General features: G+C 55.4%; 2 protein-coding genes across 6 annotated transcripts in view; both read right to left on the bottom strand.

Annotated features, from left to right (window-relative positions):
- The window catches only part of CHAT (choline O-acetyltransferase), a 56,884-nt gene extending 43,955 nt beyond the window's left edge, over positions 1-12,929 (bottom strand). Inside the window, exons 1-5 of one of the 5 annotated variants that reach the window (XM_025396805.1) lie at positions 8,831-8,925; positions 7,541-7,712; positions 5,413-5,515; positions 2,102-2,293; positions 1,404-1,522 (exon numbers count right to left, since the gene is read on the bottom strand). In XM_025396805.1, coding sequence (XP_025252590.1) covers positions 1,404-1,522; positions 2,102-2,293; positions 5,413-5,448 — 347 coding nt within the window. In that variant the 5' untranslated portion in view covers positions 5,449-5,515; positions 7,541-7,712; positions 8,831-8,925. Of the gene's footprint in view, positions 1-1,403; positions 1,523-2,101; positions 2,294-5,412; positions 5,516-7,533; positions 7,989-8,830; positions 8,926-12,830 lie in introns of those variants that run through there. The other 4 variants (XM_025396804.1, XM_025396802.1, XM_025396803.1 and 1 more) reach the window with 4 other exon arrangements.
- Positions 9,314-11,781, bottom strand: SLC18A3 (solute carrier family 18 member A3). The gene has a single exon (XM_025396807.1). It carries the CDS (start codon positions 11,291-11,293, stop codon positions 9,695-9,697), a length of 1,599 nt encoding a protein of 532 aa, XP_025252592.1. The 5' UTR covers positions 11,294-11,781; the 3' UTR covers positions 9,314-9,694.
- Positions 12,930-19,528: the final 6,599 nt, after the last annotated feature.

The raw sequence follows: 19,528 nt of genomic DNA on the forward strand, positions 1-19,528 counted from the left end.
CCCTCCCTCCTTCCATTTCCCTTCCATCTCCTTCCTCTTCCCTCCCTTCTCTCTCCCTCCTCCCCGCTGCCAAACTCTATGATCCCCCATTGTATGCCGGCCTGTGTGCACTAATCAGATGTGGCTCCTGCACTAATCAGATGTGGTTTCTGCCCTCCAGCCCAGTGCCGTGAGCCCACCACAAGCCTTGGATTCAAAATGGTCCCTTGGTGAGAACTGGGGGTGGAGCAGCTCTTGGGGAGAGGAGAGGAAGCTGGAATCACCTTGAAGAGGAGAGGGAGCGGAGAGGGAGACGGAAGCCAGGAGAAGCCACAGAGCAGGTCAGAAGGGATGAAGGGTTAAGGGTGGAGTTCTTCCTTGGAAAGGCCAGCCCTGGGGCTGGACACGGCAGGACTACTGGTCTTGTGGAAAATGTTCTCCTGGGAAAAGCCAGTAATTTGGTCCCTTTCCCCCTACCCCCCAGTACTAAGGAAAAGGAAATTGAGTGCTTGGGGAAAGGCACTGGAGAAATGAGCAGCAGGAACTGTCTTCCTGGGATGCTGGGCCTGGCTTAATTGCAACGGGACGAAAATACTCCTCAGATGCAGTTGTGAGAATTGTTTTCAGAAGTCATTCATCCGTCCACACCTTCCTTCTTCCCTGGGGAGACCCCAGCTACAGTGGGAGGGAAGGCTGGCCAGCTGGTAGGGTGGGATGGGGAGGTCTTCCTAGCGTGGCTAAGCCCGGCCCAGAGGTGAGGTGGGCCCTGCCTCTTGCCCTTGGGCCACTTTGGCCTGCCCTCTGCCCTCCCTCTAAACTGTCCCCACCATTTGTCCCACTCAGGTCTTCAGACCAGACTCTGAGAGACTCCAGAAAGGAAACCCTTTCTCCCTGCCCCCATCCTCCATCGTCATCAGCGGCCAGAGGCCCTTCCAACGGCTCAGTGAGCTCTGAAATTACAGCAGATGGCACAGGCTCTGGCTGCTGGCAGGGAGGAATTGTTTCCAGCCTTCTGGGGCCTCAGTTTAGAGCTGCAAGCTCTGGAGGGAAGCAGAGGCCCTCTCAGACAGCCTGGGGCAGTGTTTCCCAGGGACAAGTACTGGTGTGGTCCAGGGCCACACGCCTCCTCTCAGGGCCTCAGCCAGGTGGAGGCTGTGGGGATATTTGGACCCATGACCTCCATGAGTGCCCATTCCACTGCAAGATAAATACAGACTAAGGCTGATCATGTGATTGTCACTCGAGTGCAGCCACACCTAACCTTGCTCCCCACCTGATGGCCTGGACGTCTACTGTCTCAGGGCATTTGGCCACAGGAAGCTCAGCCGAGGCTCCAGCTTCAGCCTTTCTTTGCTGGTGCTGGGGTAAGGGCCCCTGCCTTGGGTGGGTCCCCAGGTTATGAGCTAGGAGCACCAAGGCCTCACCTCAGCTGGTCGTCGGTGCCAGGGAAGTGCTGCCGAGCAAAGATCACGGCGGGGCTGGAGTTGACAGGCAGGGCCAGGCGGTTGTTGAGATACATGTCATTCAGCCAGTACTCAGACACCTGCCAGGGAGGGCGGGAAAGGCTGTCACATCCCTCCAAACAGTCCTATCCTGACAGCCCCGAGAGAAAATCAGGACACTTCACCAGAGCATTAATTCATTCATTCCACAAATATATGCTAAGCCCCAGGTATGTGCCAGGAGCTTCCCAGTCCACCGGGCCTGTCCTTCACCTTTGCGCCCTCCTGTCTCCTTTCTTCTTTCCCAGTCCCCATCCTGGTGGCTTGGTGCTACATCACTGTCCTCTGCCTGTCCTTATAGGTGTCTCCTTCCTGCCTTTCACCCTCTCTTCTTTCCTGATGCGATCTCTGTCCCCATCTGTCCCCTATTCCTGTCCCCGATTTGTCCTCCTCTTTCTCTATCCGTATTTCCCGTTCCTCATCTTGTTTGCTTCCCATCCTTGTCCCTTCCTGTCCTCCAATCCATGCCACCTGCCTGTTCCCACCCCTATCCTCCATCCTTGTCCCTCGTCTCTCCTTCTGCCCTGTCTTTGTCCCATACCTGCCTCTCACCGAATTCCCTCTGTCTCCAGGTCTGCCTCCTGCCCCTCTTCTATGGGTCCCTTGTCTGCCCCTCTTACCCAGTTGGCTGTCTTCTCCTGCCGCTCCAACAGTTTCTGCTGCAGGGTCTCACCGAGGCCACCAGGGGCCCCGAACCGCTGCACAATGGCCTGGCTCTTCCTGAACTTCTCCTCAGGCACCATGTGTTGCATGCACTGCAGGTACGTGGCCAGGGTCTGCCGCAGGGGGGGCACCGGCAGTTTGGGCAGCCCCTGGAGAAGAGGGTTCATAGGCATTGTGCCTCTCGTATGTGCGCCCCATGCCTGTCCCCAGGTTGGTCCCTAGTATCTGTGTCGTTCTGCCCCTATGTTGTTCTCTACCCTGGGGCCTGTCCATTTCTAGGGCTCAGCTCAGCAAAATTATGAATTTAGGAAGTTTTGGTTTGGTCCCTGACCTCACTGTGCTCTGTCCCCAGAAAGGGGTAAAGTGTAGAGGAAAATATGGTGATATTGGCACCAGACAGACCTGGGTTTGTACCCTGACCCTGCCACTGACCAGCTCTGCAAACTTGGGCAAGTCACCCTCCCTCTGTGCCTCAGTTTCTTCCTCTGTAGAATGGGAGTAGTAACCCCTATCTCTCATAGGATCAAACAGATAATAGATATGAAAGGGCTTTTAAGCCACAAAGGATGGATCTAAGATGAAATAGTCCTGTTATTGATATTGTTGGCTACTGGTGACTCTTAATTTAGGATTGTTCCCAGCTGGGGCTCCAGAATCTGATTGATCTCTGGACCTGAAGGGGGCACTCTTAAGGAGAGATTTGGAAGGATAAAAGATGGTTTTGGATGAGAGACAATTCAGTGCTGCCCTAATGACTAGAATCCTACAAGAGGTTTCCTCAGAAGATGATTCATGCCCTGAGCTTCTTATAAGTCCCTCCTACTTATAAAACCCAGGCAGAGGATTTTGTTTTATGTGGGTGTTAGGGGCAGTGGGGGGGATGCAGTGAATGTCCTTCCTCTCCGAATCTCTCCAAGCCTCTGCTCCTCATCCATAGGACATAAATAATAATTCCTACCTGAGAGGAACACAGAGAGAATTAAATGGGGGAAACAACTGGCCTCGGATAGGCACATCTAAAATGTTACGACCTTGCTGTCTTATACTGCCAGAAGAATTCCCAAGTGGAAACCCATACTCTTTGGGGGCCCCAAAGTGTGGCTAGAGCCTGGGAAGAACCCCCCCGACTCCGCCCTCCTATACGCATGCTGTGCTTCTCAGTTTGCCAGCAGCTTTCACCACAGAAGGCTTCTGTGTGGCTTCAATTTTGTGACTTCCCATTTATTTATGAGGAAACTGAGTCCCAGAGAGTGGAGTAGCTAGTCCAAGGTAACATACAAATCTGATGGCAGACAAGGAGCTAAAATCAGTCTTCCATGTCCACTCTGCTTCTTTCTCCTGGGCCGTTCTCTCTCTTCCCTTCCACTCCCTTTTCCATTCCTTTCCTCTTCTTGTCCCTCACTTGGCCACTGACAATAGGAAGGCAGAACTTATAATAATATTGCTTAAATTGTCCAATTTCTTCTCCTGTAAAATGGGGGTAGTGAGCCCTCCCTCTCATAGGATTAAAGACCTAATGCATGTGAAAGTGCTTTTAAGCCATGAAGGATGGATCTAAGATGAAATAGTCCTGTTACTGATATTGTTGGCTGCTAGTCACTCTTAATTTATAAACTGTTCTCAGCTGGGGCTCCAGAATCTAACTGATCTCCAGATCTGAGGGGCGGGAGGCAGACCTGGAGAGATTTGGAAGGATGAAAGATGGCTTTGGATGAGAGACATAATTCAGTACTGCCCTAATGACCAGAATTCTGCAACATGGTTCCTGGGACACGCTGGTAGACAGTGAGGCACCTTCCTTCAGGGGCTTCTCCTCTGTGCAGTGATGAGTTTCCATGAGACAGTAAAGGTTCCTCCTCGTAGGCTGCAGAGTGAAGGGGCCCCTTAAAAACACCTCCTTCTCTGCCCCTGCTGCTGATGGATAAATGGCGGCCCTCTGCCTGTCTGATCCTGCCTCTAGGGTTCACTTCTCTGGTAGGGGTGGGGTGTCAATGCCAACTACGGGCTGCTTCTGCCCTGGGGAATGATGCGAGGACAGATCTGGGCAGCATCCCAGGCTGCCCTGCTCAACCCCAGCGAGCCAGGTCTGGGCCCCCAACCCAGCTGTTCTGGTTGTTCCATCTCTTGCGGTGGGGGGTGGTCTGTGTGATGGGTGGGTGGGCGGGTGAGCACCTACAGAAAGCCCAGCCCAGTTAATGGCCTGGCCAAAAGGGCCCACAAGTCTGGTTAGAGCCTCTACCAGACACTGCCCGCCTTCTTCTAGGCTCTGACAGTGCACTGTGACTTAGCCTGGCTAACAGGGAATCAGCAGTGGGTAAAAGGAAAGCAGGAAATCGCAGCTCAGACATCTCAGCCCCCCCAGGGATCCTCCCCAGACTCTCCCAGACTTCTAGTCCTGTACTAAGAGGGTCTTTGGACCTGGGAGTCTCAGGTAATACTCCAAAACTCCGTATTTCCTGGGCAGTTCATGTGAGTCAGATCCTGGGCTGCAATCAGAGACGATGGAGAAACAGAGCCTGCTCTTAAGGAAGCCACAGCCCAATGGGGCGGGTGGAGAAGCATGCCAGTGGACCAGAGGTGACAATAGATGTTTGTCAGCTGCAGAGGTCAGGGCAATGGAGTGAGCAGCTTCTTGGGGAGAAGCCAGAAAATTCTGTTCAGGGTTTCAAATGAGGGCTTGGGGAAGGGGGAACAGGGAAGAGGAGTGGCAAAAAGACAAGTGTGGGAAAGGGGAAACACATGCAGCAACCTGAAATCAGGTGTGTTGCTCTGCCACCCGAAGGCTGGCTGGGGTGGGAGGGAGGATGCCTGCCCAGGGAGGATGGCATTGTCTCAGGCCAGTGGAGAACATAGTGCCTAAGGCTCCAAGGCTGAACTAGTGACAGCAGCTGGAGCTGGGACTTGAGGGGCTTGGAGTAGGAATTCAGCCCCACCCTAAGGCAAAATCACTGGGCTCAAAGCTATCAGAAGTGGAAGCTGGGATGAAGAGAGGCCCTGAAAGGAAAGATAGTGCCTAGCCTGGCCCAGGGATTTGGAAGTTTAGCTCTTAGCATTCCCTTGGCACCCTGAGGCCCATCTCAGCCCCTCCAGGCCCTTCTGGGATCCTCAGCAAGCTGGGGGCGGGGCTGTAGCCTGGGCCTTGTGCCAGTAGAGGACAGGGCTGGGGCCAGGCAAATGCTGGGGGCCAGTCTCAGTCAGGACTGTTCTGCAAGCAAGGGCATGTGGGTGGGGAAAGCAGGGTTGAGATAGGACTCCAAAAGTCACTCACAGACTCCTCCTCACTGCTGGGAGTTTTTGCTGCCATCTTATGGGGGACCTTTTCCAGGATGGGTGTCTTGGTGAGTCCTGATCCAGGGATGCAGAGTGTGGACCTGGGGACCAAGAAGTGAGAAGCATCAACACAGCAGCCACATAGACCTATCACAAACCCTCCACCTCCCACCAACAGACCCCTACCCCAGCTCCATGAGGAGGCCAGAGCCTGACAGCTGTATATAGGGGTCTCATTGTAGGCCTGGCCCCAGTCTCGAGTTCCAGCTGTGTGTGCTGACCACAGTGTTCTCTCTGGGCCCCCATATGGGAGACAGTGGTTCCTAATGTGAGGGTCTGCTCTCATGGGGCTGTTGCCACCCAAGGCTAGCTGACCACCCCAGGGCAATCCAAATCCACCAGGGGTTGCTGGCGGAGTGCTGGTTTTGTTCCTGCCTGGAATCCAATAGATAAGTGCTTTGCTGATCAAGCTCTCTCTTTCCCACTAGCTTCTCAAGGGTAAGACCATACCTACTGTGCTCAGGGCTTCATCTCTGGGGCCTGGCCACATCTCTGGTGTGGAGTAGGGTGAATTTCCTCAGTTGGTTGACTGAGGGAAACGAATGCATGTGTGGGTGAATGGAGGCCTTTAAGGCCCTGTGCTCCAGGATGCATCTGGGCTAACTGGGAGCCTGGCCTGTGGCCAGGGCAGGGAGACTCTGGGCCTGCTGGAGGGACTGTGACCTAGGCAGTCTCGGGTCTGCAGGCTGCCAGTGTAGATGCCATAGGAGTGCCCAGGGAGGTATGTAGGGAGGCAGGGCAGCCAGGGCCCCTAGGGGTCACCAGCCTTAGTCTGGGGAGAGGCAGATTAATTTTGAAGGTACAGTAGAAGTGAGCCAGGCCAAGAGGGCAAAGACTGTTATTATTAGGCTGTGGGTCACAATTGCTATCCTCTGAGATCCCCCTGAACCTAAGCCTCCACAGGCACATACTGATGTTTTCCACCAGCCCACACTCTATTCTCTCTCAAGTCTAAAGCTGATGTTTAGCTCATTTCCTCACCCCTCTCCCCGCCCAACACCACCCCTACCCAGAGGCAAGCATGGTCCACGTATGGGCACATGGCAGGGTTGTTGCCAGGAACAGAGAGTCGAGAAAGATGGATGAACCAGGCCCAAAGATGGAGGAGCCTGGGGCTGCCTTGCAGTGCTGGGCAAAGAATGTAAAGCCCTTGCTGGCACAGTGCAGGGACACTCTCGACTGGCTGGTTCCCAGGCCTCCCAGTGCTGTGGGTTCATAGGGGCTGCCCCCAAATGCAAAGTGAAAGAGGTGGCATCCTGGTGAGCATTCACCAGAGCATGGCAGTCTTTTGAGGGGACAGCAAGGACAAGGTCAGGTTGGAAAAGGACCTGCAGACAATGCAGCCAATGCCTCCTTTTGCTCTGGCCCGGACCCTCCCACGCCCACATTTGGGAGACACTAGTCAGGCCTCAGGGACCTTGAGCTTGAAGAAGAGGGCAGGGCTGGGTGGGATGGTTTCCTGGTGGTCCCACCTGCCAGCTCCTCTTCCTGCATCACTACTGGGCGGATGCCTAGAGGGTGTATGTGTGAATATGTCTGTTTGTCTGTCTGTTTTGTGCCTCCCACCCATGATCCTGCCAGCCTGGCTTTCCAAGGGCTGCCTGCTCTGCCCGGAAGGTCCAACCCCAGTCTGGCCGGTCATCACAGGCTGTCATCGGCTATGTCCTGGCTCAGACTTGCCACCGGCAGCGGCTGATCCTTCTTCCCCACCCCCTGCTCCCGGGAGAGGCGGTTGCGAACCAGCAATTCAGGCGAGTCGGGTCAGACCCGCGGACCCTCCGACTAGACACAGAAAGTGCTTAGCAGATGCTGGGCCAAGTGAAGTGAGAACATGCGCTTGGAGTCCCGAAGCCCTGATGGTCAAGCCTCCCCAAGACCAGGCAAAGAAGCAGTGCAATCCTGCAGCTTCCCAGCTGACCCCCGACGGCCGCTGCTGCGCAGGACTCGGAGGACTCCACGAGTCCTTGGGCCTCTCGGCCCCGATGCTGTCCCTGGATAGAGCCCCCGACCGCCGCCCTTGCTCCCGGCACCGCGCTCCGCCAGCCCAGCCCAGCCCTGCTTCTCACCTGCTCTCCTCGGCTCTGCTGCCTCGGCCGCCGCTGCACCGCACCACTCAGGAGTGTGGGCGGGGGTGTGAGCCGGAAGGGGTGGGGGGCGTGTCGCAGCGCGAGGGTGGGGGCTGCCGCCTGGGTTCTGGGCAGGGCCTCCGACGTCGCCCAGGTCCCCGCGGCCACCCGACTGGAGAAAGCAAGCTGGCCGCACTTCTCTCCTTCCTCTTGTTCCTCCTCCCTCCTCTCTCTTGCATTTCCTCCCTCCCCCAAGACCCCCTTCTTCTCTCTTCTTCTCGGTCCTCAGTCCCCCATCCCTTCCCCTGCTTCCCGCCCAGGGATCCCAGCTCCCGGCCCCCAGAATCTACCTGGAGGGCTTCCTGGAGGAACTAGAGCAACAAATTTAGGCTCTAGAAGGGGTCCAGAACACTGTCCCGCCCACGACCGCTGCCCCTAGCTCACCATTCCCCAGTCACGGCACTTCCCCAACCCCATTATTCTAGCCGTGGGGTGCTGCTGCTCAGAGTCTTGGAGAGGGTTGGGTCTGAGGAAGTCTCTGCTCTCTGCCCTCCTGTCTCCACCATCCAGACCAGTCTCAAACCCTACTACACCGTCTTTCAAAATAAGAAGAAGAAACAACAACTGGGTTCAATGTTCATGCAGGACTTCCCTTTCTGTTACCATCCAATTCCTGCTGGCACTATGGGTGGGGAGCAGAGGTGGGTGCTACAGACTTGGGACAATCCTAATGGCAGACATGGGGATGCTTAAGGACTGCGGCAGGAGGCAGACTTTCCTTTCAGACCAAAGCATCCCCCACCCCAGATAGAGACCCCCACACACAAACAGCATAGACAGACTGACAAAGGCAGACTCCGCCCAGGCACACACAGCCCGACTCGCAGATCGAGGACAGACATGCGCACAACAGCAGAGCAGACCCCCACAGAGGCAGCAAACACACAGGCGACCCTGACCAGCAGCGTCTTCACGCTGGGATGGGAAGACTCTGCCTCCATCATCAGACTACGGTCTTCGGAACAGGGAGTGTTGCGCAAACGCTGGCCTGAGGCTCTCAGGGCTGGGACTAAGGATGGGAAACTTTCCTGACAGTCCTGGGCCGCTGCTCCCACTCAGGATAGGGTGGCAGTGGGGGTTGGCACCAGGTCACACACTCGCATCTCTCCCTTCAAGACTCAGACCCTCAGAACTGACAGGGACACAGCAAACACCGACCACGGCTCCCCAACTCCTCCTAGGACAGAGCCTAGTTCTCTAATAAACACACACATATCACATCATACACACATTTCCAGAGGTCGGACTCTAAAAGATGGGCCGTTTTTCTTCCTCTGCTGGAATGCTCGGCTCCTACTCCTTTCTCAAAGCCTGAACGGGGCGGGGATTCTGGTCTGAAGGGAAGCTCAGCCCAGGCGCCTCAGAGTTCTGTGGATGGTTTGAGGCGTGTCCTCAAAGGGCGGGGCCTGGCGTGCCCAGCTGGAGCGGGTCCTCAGGCTACTCCCGGCGGCACCCCCGGGCTCTGCGCTGGGCCTGGAAGGGAGGATCTGTCCTGGGCCCACGGGAGCGTGGTGCTCCTTGGTGATGGTGGGTGACAGCCTTTGTTGGGTTTGCTTCCTTCCTATTCCCTTTTCCAGGTAGAAAAAGAGCTACAGGCACCTGCGTGTTAGTTTGGCTCAGGCCTGGTTTGGGACTTGGAGACGCAGTTCACCCTCCCCTCTGCTCTGGCCCTGCCCCCCACCACGCACCCCCCACCAGTAAAGAGACTCGGCCTCCTGGGACAGACACGGTTTATTGATTTGGGCGGAGGCACCGCGGTGCAGCGGCCCAAGTTTGGCACTGAGAGCAATGGAAGGAAGGACAGACAGATGCAGGGTCTACACAGGGGAGCCGCAGATGGGGACTCGGGGTCCTCATCACCTCTGCAAGGAGCGCGATGGCTTCGCTTGCCTCGGTGCTCCAAGCCCCACTGGACAAGAGAGAAAGGGATATGGAATGGGTCACAGGGAGGGGGTTCGGGCAGAAGTCAAGGTTGAGGAGGGGTTGGGGTACTGGCTGGAGGAGGTGGACCCTGAGCCAGAGCTGGCCCGTGGGCTTGCAGAGCAGCCGCCTTGACCCAAGGCGGGTGGGTGGGCTGGAGGAGGAGTGGGGATGCTAGCTGCGGGTGTAGTAGTAATTGTAGTCGTCCTCGCACTCGTCAAAAGGGCCAGGCGGGCTGCGAGGCTCGCCGTCCTGGCCAGACACAGGACGCTCACGCAGTCGCACCGCATCGTACAGACCTTGCGGTGGCTCATCAAGCAGCACATCGCGCTCGGACCGGGAGCGCGTCAGGAGACCCACGTTGCGGAGCAGCAGCAAAACGGGAGCATAGAGCAGGTTGGCCAGACCCATGCCAAGGCTGAGCTGCTCAAAGCCCAGCGAGTGCACAATGTGGCCCGCCACTATGGGCCCGAGCGCGTAGGCCACAGAATAGGAGATGTCGGCGATGGCATAGACGCTGCCATACACTGAGACGTGGCGCACGTCCACCAAGAAGGCGAGCGTGGGCAGCAGTGCTGTGTCGACTAGGGCTATGCCAAAACAGAGGCCGCAGAGCGAGACCACTAGCGGCGCGAAGGAGCGGCAGGCGGGCACGATGCACGAGCTGGCGCCGATCACAGCCAGCCCTAGCGCGCCGTACAGCCACTGCAGGTGTGGGTAGCGCGCCGCCAGGCGCACAGTGAGGTAGACGCCCAGCACATGAGGCACGAAGGCCGGCAGCCAGGCCATGCCCATCTCCCACTCGGAAGCCGCCATCGTATGCTTCATCCACGTGGCAATGGTGGGCTCTAGGAAGGCGAGGGGAATATTACAGGTGGTGAGCGCACCGGCCACCACGGCAATGTAGGGGTCCAGCATGAGGCGGTGGATGGGAGTGCCCACTGGCAGGTTGGCCCGAGCCCGTGCAGCTGCCGAGAAGGGTTTGGCCACCGCCAGCAGCAACAATGCGTCAAAGAACGACACGGCAGCTAGCACCAAGAAGGGCACGCGCTTGCCGGCGAACTCGTAGAGGATACCCCCGAAGGGCGGGGCCACCAGGCTTCCGAAGCTAATGAAGGCCAGAGCCACGCCCAGTGCACGACTGCGCTCCGGCTCCTCCGGGTACTTGTCGGCGATCATGGCTATGCCAGACGTGTCGGCGAAGGCTGAGCCTAGGCCCTGCAGGCTGCGCGCGGCGAACAGCGTGGCGTAGTCCTCGGCGAAGGCGAACATGACCGTAGAGGCGAACATGACGCCCAGGCCGATGAGCAGCGGCACGTCGTAGCTCATGCGGTCGATGAAGGGCCCGCTCAAGGGGTTCACTAGCAGCTGCAGGATGGCCTTGGAAGCAAACAGCACCCCGATCTTCACGTCTTCGCTCTCCGTAGGGTAGCGGGGCCGAAGGGCTGAGCCCGCTGGCCGCGCAGCCGTCGGGGACGCCGAGGTGTTGGCCGCGTAGGCGCTGGCATTGGCCGGAGTGGGCAGCGGCAGGGTGGGCTCCCACACCTCGGGGGTCCGGGTGGGGCCCTCTCCGCCCCCGCGCATGTGGGCGATGTAGTCGGGCACGATGGGCACGATGACCATGTACAGCATGTTGTCCAGTAACAGCGCCACGCACACGATAACCAGCAGCAGGCGCCTCTGCCGCCGGGGCTCCCGCAGCGCCGCGCCCACCGCCTCCGACAGCTTGGTGGCCGCCGCCCGGGCCTGGCCCGCAGGTTCCGCGGGTTCCATGCCCCCACCCCGATGCTCTTCCGAGGACGCCTCCGCCAGGGCCGAGCGCTGGCGTCCCGCAGTGCAGAGGCGAGGGCACGGTACTTCGGGGAGGCGGTCCTGGCCGAGCAGACCCCCCGTGCCTCAGGTGGCCGCGGGGCTCATGGCCCAGCGTCCCGGCAAAGGAAAGGACTCCGTCCGGCTAGGCGCTGCCGCTACTCTTAGCGGTTCCCGGGACCCGCGGCTGCTGGGCTCAGGGGCGGCCGGGAAGGCGGGCGCGACGAGGGGCCGGGGCCGGAGACTGGGCGCACTGTGCCCTGAGCGCGCCCAGAGCAGCCCCCACCGCGCTGAGAGGCCGCCCGCGCTGGCCGAGGGGCATGCTGTTGCCACCGGCCCGGTTGCCCGCCCGTTAGCCCCGCCGCCGCGCTCCCCTCCCCTCGCGTCGGCTCTTGCCTCCTCCGCCGCCTCCTCTTTTTTTTTTCCCTTCCACTCGGGGCTGTGACGCGGCGAGTCCCAGCCCCCGAGTGGTGCCCGGGCCACTTGCGTCGCTCATGCTAATGCGACGTCGGCGGGGCGGGGGCCGGGGGCGGGGCGTGGCAGGACAGGGGTCCGCTCCCCAGATGCTCCAGGGCTGAAGGCCCAGGAAGGGGTCTCGGTGCGGAAGTCTTGAACCAGCCCCTGGGGTGGGTGTTCCGCGCCCGGAGCCGGCCCTCTGCCCTCCCCCTGCCCGCCCCCCGCCCGCGGTTCTAGGACCCGCGGGGTCAGCGCCCACTCTTCTCCTCCTGGGGAGGGAGGCGCGGCAGCCTGTTCCTCGCGGCCCCTCGAGAGAGGCGGGAGCCGGAGGCTTGCGATCTCCGCCTCAGCCTGGACCTCGGCGCACAGCGGGCAGGAAGCCCCCGAGGTGAGCTGCCGCTGCGTCCATCTGTTCTCGCAGCTGGATTGTGGAGCGGCATCCGGACGAGCGCTGGACACGGACACCCCCAACCCTTTCTCCGACTCCGCCCCCTGGCCTCTTGCACACACACCCCGCCGGGAGGGGAGGGGAAGGCTCAGCAACTGCCTGGCCTGGCTCTGACCCACCGGCCCCTCCGCAGAATTTCTCTGCAGCGAATCTCGGCCGGGAGCTTGTGGGGACTGAGGGCAGAAGTTGCCTCGCCCCCACCCGGGGTCGCGAATATCAGCTTGGCCGCTGCCGCCCTCTCGCACTGCCTGGCCACACTCCCCCTGCCTGGAATCCCCCTTTCCGCTTTAGCGGTCGGGTCCCCCAGCTCCGCCTCTTCTCTCCCCGCCACCGCACCCCCTCCCCACTCTAGCTCCTCCCAGGCACTCTTCGCACCCGACCGAGCCCTCCCTCGGCTCCTGCCAGCCTCCGCCCCCTGTTCTGCACACTCCCCATCCCTCCTTTTCCAGAGCCTCCTCCAAGCCCCGGGTGGGCTCTGGAGTGACTGTGGCTGGGGTCCTCTCTTGGAACTGTAAGAAACCCTTCTTGGGTGCCGCGCCCACTGCCCGGAGAGCGCCCAGCCACTTCGCTGTCGTCAGAGGCTCCAGGGAGACTCACCTTCCTTCTGGGAGGGCCGCACCCCTTGAGGCACCCGTGCTCAGCTGGCAGGCCGAGCTGCCCAGGCTGTGCGCTGGGCCTGATGCGTCCCCAGAGCGGCGTTGACCCTGGATGGCACATGGAGGCCGTGTTCCAGTGGGCGGACTGGCGGGAGAGAGGCTCCAGGGTGGCTGAGGTTGGAGGTGGGGGTTGTGTTGTTGAGATTACAGTTTGCCTCTCTCTTCCAGAGTCAGAGGGGAGCCTTCTCATTTTTCTGGCCTCAAAAGCAAAGCAGCATTAGACGCAGATGCTTCTCCCATCGTGCCTCCCACCCCGCAGGAAGTGCCGCCATGCAGTGCAAAGAGTGCGGGCTTTCGAGGCAGACAACCAGGATGGCTCCCAGCTCTGTCATGTACTCATTAGAGTACCTGCAGGGAATTACTTTGCCTCTCTGTCCCTCAGTTACTTTCTTTGTAAAATGGAGTAATAATAGTACTTACTGCTAAGGTGGCCAGTCACACAGTTAAGAGCAGTATAAGGACTTGATATGTTGTTGTAGTGTGTAGAATATGCGGTTTATCCTCATTTTTCAGTTGTGGGTCTTGTGAAGAACAGATGAAAGACACGGCGGGGAGGGGCACTTGGCTAGCTGGCTGATCCCTCTGGTTAGGTGGGCATTGTGATTCCAGGCTCTGTCTGGGTTGGTGGAGGACCCAGAAGACATTGGAGTGTCTCCAGCTGTCCCTGAGATGGCTGTGGGATGAGGGGATGGGGACCACTGTGTCAGGGTGAGAGGGGGCAGCCTGGTCACCTGTTGCTCAATCCCTCCACCCACCCAGTCACCCTGGGAAAGGAGGAGAAACTCATCCACTGAAGGGCTGCTAGCACCTGCTCTGCAGTGGCTGAAGTGCCCGCTGTCTGAGGGAGGAAAAGAGTCCCAGTGTGGGCACAGGCCTGGCCCTGGATGACCTTGGACAAGTCACAGCCCCTCAGTGGGGCCCAGCCTCAGCCTCCGCCTGGTTCAGGTTGAGATGAGAGCCCACTGCAGAAGTGTGTGCTGCAGAAGGGCTCTTTGGGGGTGGGCTAATTATTTTAAATTTTATTTGATAGCCTTTAGTCAGTACCTGCACACTCTCCAGCGCATCCTAGTCTCTCCCCAGCTGACTTCACACACTTATGCCACTTGCTGGTTCTCTATTCATTTGAGTTTGAGACCTCTGGGCTCTTCTGACTCTCCTATTATGAGGCTCTTAAAGGGGCAGTCTCCCAGCCTACAAAACAATTATTATTTATGCACATGCTGTTTTCCCTGTCTGATTAAAGAGAGGAGGACTTGAAGGATTTTTTTTTTTTTTTTTAATGTCTAGTGGCTGAAGAACAGAGGAATCTTAGAGGAGAGAAATTTTCCCAGGGCCTTCAAGGTGCAGACCACATCTCCAGCCCTCTGGCCCACATGGCTGTTCCTGAGCATGAAGCCAAGTTGTCTCAGGGCTTATGACTAGCTCTCCAGTCCTCAGTTCCTGTGTGGCAGGAGGCACACTCATTTATTACTTGCTTTGTGCCAGGAATATTATGTGTGCTGTTTACTCCATTCTCCCGCAATCCTGGTGCAGTGTAGGTGCTATTCCTCTGGTCTTACCAGGTGAGGAAGCTGGGCATGGAGATGCTGGGTTGCTTGGTCAAGCTCCCAGCAGCAGATCCTGGAATTAAACCCAGGCTGGGGGACCTGTTTTGTGGTCCTTACACTACTTCCCTATTCCCAGCACTGCGTTGTGCTCCTGCTGCTCCATCTCCAAGGTGGCCGCACGCTGACAGTGTAGGGGTGAGGGGCAGATGAAGATCCATGGGAGGAGGAAGGTCCTGGGCTGGCTCCCTAAGGAGGCTCCAAAGACTAAACTCCCTCATTCTCTAACTTCCAGATCAGAGGGCAGCCCCCCCACCACCCCAATCCATCATGGCTCCAAATACTGGGGTGCCCGGGTTGCAGGGAGGCGAGAGGCCCCTGCAACAAAAGGCTACCAAGGGTCTGAGCCGAGATACGAGCTGGCAAAAGCCTCCTCTCCCGGCCAGCTGCGGGGAGCTGTCCAGGGTTCTGGCCCCGGCCCCACTGCAACCAAGAAGCCTCACACGGAGACCCCGCCCCTCTGGCGTCCCCTTCATTCGAACGCTTGGTAAATTCCTTTCCCGACTCCTCTATCTGAGTATAACTTGCAGGCAACAGAGAACTTCCCATCCAATCCTGTAGGAGAAAATGGAAGCATTTTTCTCTCCTTTCTCAACCAGAAATAGCAGTTGTTAGGGCAGCATTCATATCTGGTGCTCAGTGAAAGTTGAATGAGCAGAGGAAGGAAAGAACGTGTTTACTAGACACACAGAAGAGCTTATAAGGCATCAGGCACCGTTCTAAGCATTTGATAAGCATTAACTCATTGAATTCTCTCACCAACCTTCATATTACTTTCTTATAGGCAAAGACTCTGAGGTAAAGTAATGCATTCCATCAGAGAGCTCACAAGTGATAAAGATGGGATTCACATGCAGGTGATTTAGTTCCAGCGTCCTGCTCCCGGCCGCCATGTGGCCCTGCTGCAGGATGGCTAAAGACTGCGAGATAGCTCGCTTGAAAGTGTCTAGCCCAATGCTTGATACCTAGTAGGAGCTTAATTTTTATTATTTTGTATGGATTGGGACAAATTGGTGATTTCTAGCTGACAACCCTTCTTCTCATTTTATCCACAAGATACAACTGTGTCCACAGTCTGATGGACTAAAATTTCTTCCTTGCTGGATCAGTGCCATGTTGGGGGTGGGGGGCTTGCTGGGGACGGGGGAGTCCTGGTGTGTGGGAGTTTGGGAGGGGTGGAAGGATAGTCATGCTGCACCAGTGCCTGGGTGAGGTCTAGGGGGTATTTGGAGATCTTGGGTGGGTTGTGGTGGGGGGGTGCTGCTGTGGAGGGAGGTGCCAGCCCAGCCTGGCCTCATTTCTGAGAAGGTCATGGGGCCATGTCAGTTCCAGGGCTTTGCCATTTGTTGCTTCCCTGAAACATCTGGTTCTAGAGAGGTGAAACCACTGTATTTCTGTGGAGAAGCAGGCTGGTGTTGGTTATGGCAGTGTGTGGGTGGGGCACCTGCTCCTGATTTATTATTTCTTTGTCTCTCTGGAAGCACTTAAGCACAGGCTTCATTCCAATCAAGCTCATGAGCCTCTCTGGATTCCAGCACTGGGGGCTGGGGGTGCAGTTTGCTCAGACCTCCATAACCTGTCCCCTGTGCACTGGCTCAGGCGGGCCTCAGGGCCTCAGCATCATTTAATTAATTTAGGCTTCCCCAGTCATATATTCTCAGATTCAAAGGAACAAAGTGGCCCGAGTCAGCCTTTCCCAGAAACCTGTGAGTCTGGTGGCTGGAAGCCAGAGGACTACGTGCCTGCCTGCCTGCCCTTGGCCAGCCTGTCCTCGGTGCCCAGACTTGCTTTGTGTACAACATAGCTGGGCTTCGATAGGGAAAGAGACTGCAGGTGCTGCTTTGTGAGTGGGCCCCATGGCTGCTCTCTACAGCTCCCAAGGGACAGGACCTTGCTCACTTGCTATTTTCTGGCTCCCTGACACTAACTACGAATCATTTGTTGAAAGCATGGCCTCCAAATCCCTTTGGTTTCTGTTCTCTCCACTTTCTTTCCATCTCAATCCAATTAATGTCTCAGATTCGTTTCCTTCCTACGTTGAGACCACTCCCTACCTGCCTCCAGCCCAGATCCTACATCTTCCCCCACACTGGGACAGTTAATCCCTTCACTTGTCTCTTGCCTCCCGACCCTGACAATCCACCCCTGCAGGGATGCCAAGCTTCTTTTCTCTGCAAAGTTTCAGGCAAGCTTCTAGCCTGTTCACAGACCTCTCAGGGTCCCCTGCTGCCTGGGACTGGAGTCAGCATCATCTCCCCACATGGTGGCCTTCCTTCCACAGTGTCTCCCACCCTTCCCATCTTCATCTTCCCTGACTGGCCCCTGGAGCTCCTACCTCCACACCTTTCAACCAGTGTTGCCTTGGTTCCTGCCCAGCTTTGCATCTCCTTGGTTGCCATATTCTTCCCTGATTCCTGATACATTGTGAACATGCCCCCATCCAAACAGATTTTCTACTCTTCTTCTGAAATGTATCCCACACCATGTTGGAGGTGTTCCCCTACACCTCAGAGCCCCTTGCAGACAAGATCTGTATTCTGTTTGGTAGGCATTCTGTACAGCACTGGCCACAGCATTTTGCATGAGAACTGATGTGTCAGTGGTTTTTAAAATCCATCTCTACATTTATTAGAATGAAAATTAATCATGTAATTCATATATATATGTATTCTTTTCATAGAAATCAGAGCACCATGAAGGTTCTGAGTGGTGGCCACCTCTCAGATGCCACCACCCTTATTGTTTTGGTGTGTGTTTTCCAAACCTTTTCTAAATTTGTTTCCATACACACATATGAGCTCATATAAAATTTAACATAAGTGACATTATACTTAAACAAGTATATATTCACATAAATGTTGTTATATATGTATCATTCTGTATTTCTCTCCTTTTCCACTCAACATTATATCCACTTTAGCCTACATAGAAATAGTTGGATTTTCTCAGCTGCTGCTGCAGAGTATTTCTGGTTATGAACATGCCCCAGTGTTTTCAGCTGTCCGCTGTGGATGGGCATTGGGTCAGGTCTGATTTCTAGGTGTTAAACAGTGTTGAGATGGATTTCCTTATGCTTGTATGGAGGTACTTCCCCAAGTGATACAAAAACAATGGGGACTGCTGGGTCAATTCTAGCAGTCTCCACATTTTAAAGTTTAAATCTCCAAATGGTCCTGTAAAGTGGCGGTATAAATGTATCTCCCTTGTCCTCCCACAAACAGCATATGGAAGTACAGATCCTCCTCCAATTATGATGGGGCTATGTCCTGATAAACCCACTGGAAGCTGAAAATATTGTTAAGTGGAAAATGCATTTAATACACCTAATGTATGGAACATCATTACACAAAGGGGTTGGGGTTAGCCTACCCTAAACATGCTCAAGAAGTTTCCATTAGCTAACAATTGGGCAAAATCATCTGGTCACAAATCATGGAGTATTGGGTGTTTTCCCTCATAATCGCATGGCTGACTGGGAGTTGTGGCTCATGGCCTCTGTCCCAGCATCTTGAGGGTATAGTACAGCATATCACTAGACTGGAAAATGTGAAAATTCAAAATCTGAAGTATGGTTGCTACTGAATACATATCACTTTTGCACCACTGCAAAGCTGAAAAACCATGTCACACCACGTGTAAGCGGCGGATGTTTGTACACAATTCCCCATACTCATGCCAACACTTGGTCTTGTCTGTCTTTTTCCATTTTGTCAATCTAGCTTGAGAAAAAATGGTATTTATTATCATTTTAATCATTTAATTGTTTAATTGGCTGAGTACCTTTTTATATGTTTATTGGCCATTTGTATTTTCTCTTTTGAGAATTGCCTGTTACTTGTTTCTCTATTAGTCTTTTTCTCAACATTTTAAAATAGAATGTCTTTGCCCAAAATATTTACATTGTGGATGAAAATTATTGCTACTTCTTCACTAATAGATTCTATGGCTAATACTTCTTGGGCTGGATGAATTAGAGTGGATGTGAGGTTGCTGCATCAATTAAAACTCTTCAGAGCCTCTTCATCATCAATGGGAGAGTCCAGATTCTCAACATAAAAGATTCTCTATAATCTGTCCACCTCCATGCTCTCAATGTGATGCCTGGATTTGACTCCTGATTCCATCACCTTCTGTCTATCTAACCTTGAACAAATTTACTTTCATGCTCTGGGTCTAGGGTCTGTTAGTTAAAAAATCTTACAGAGTTGTCCCTTCTTTGCAAGTTTCTAACTCTGACCTTGTGCAAGTTACTTAACCTCTTCAAACCTTACTTACACATCTATAAAATGGGTGCATTGACAATACCTTGTAGGGTTTGGTATGAATGGAATGAGACTACTTGTAATGTAAGATAATCCTGTTGTAAATTATACCACTTCTGCCTATGTGAATGACTCCTATTCATCTTTTATGATCTAATCCAGCTGTGTCCCACCCCCACCAACCCCTCTGTGTTATGACCATGCATCCACTACTGTACTCATCACACTGCATGGTGGGGATGTGTTCACATGGCGGTTTCCTCGCCCTGAGTGCAGCGCTGAGGGTAGAGGCTGAAGTGGCTAGGCTCACTGCCTGGTACAGAACACCCTGAATCAATAGCTGTGGAATGGAGGAACAAGCCTGTTTGTCAGTTTTGAAAAGAATTAGGGCTTTCTCATTACGTCAAAGTTCTACTGAGCTTGGAGTGGATGGAGGGACACTTAGAAGGAAGTTGAAGTATTCTTGACAAACACTCCAGACACATCCTGGGGAGACCAGAAAACAGCTACCCTGGTTGACTAGTTGGGTAGGCAGAACAGATGTTTAAGGGAAACTGCATTTTATAGTCAGTTGGCTTTGTTGGGAAAACCAGGGAGACAGATGAAGGCTGCCAGCCATCTCTCCTGAATTCCGAAGCTTGTCATGATTGCAAAGGTCAGCACTGATCAGCCAGGTCACTTTCTTTTTCAGACTGGAAAAGTGTAGGTTTGGTGCAGGGGTCTCCTAGGACACCAGGGCAGAGGGAGGGTGGGGTCGTGCACAGGGGACTGCC

This window comes from Theropithecus gelada, chromosome 9 (assembly GCF_003255815.1).
Source record: "Theropithecus gelada isolate Dixy chromosome 9, Tgel_1.0, whole genome shotgun sequence".
In the NCBI taxonomy this organism is placed as follows: Eukaryota; Metazoa; Chordata; class Mammalia; order Primates; family Cercopithecidae; genus Theropithecus; species Theropithecus gelada.

Excerpts from the sequence above, each read along its gene's own strand:
- SLC18A3 (XM_025396807.1), bottom strand. The coding sequence starts at position 11,293 with ATGGAACCCGCGGAACCTGCGGGCCAGGCCCGGGCGGCGGCCACCAAG.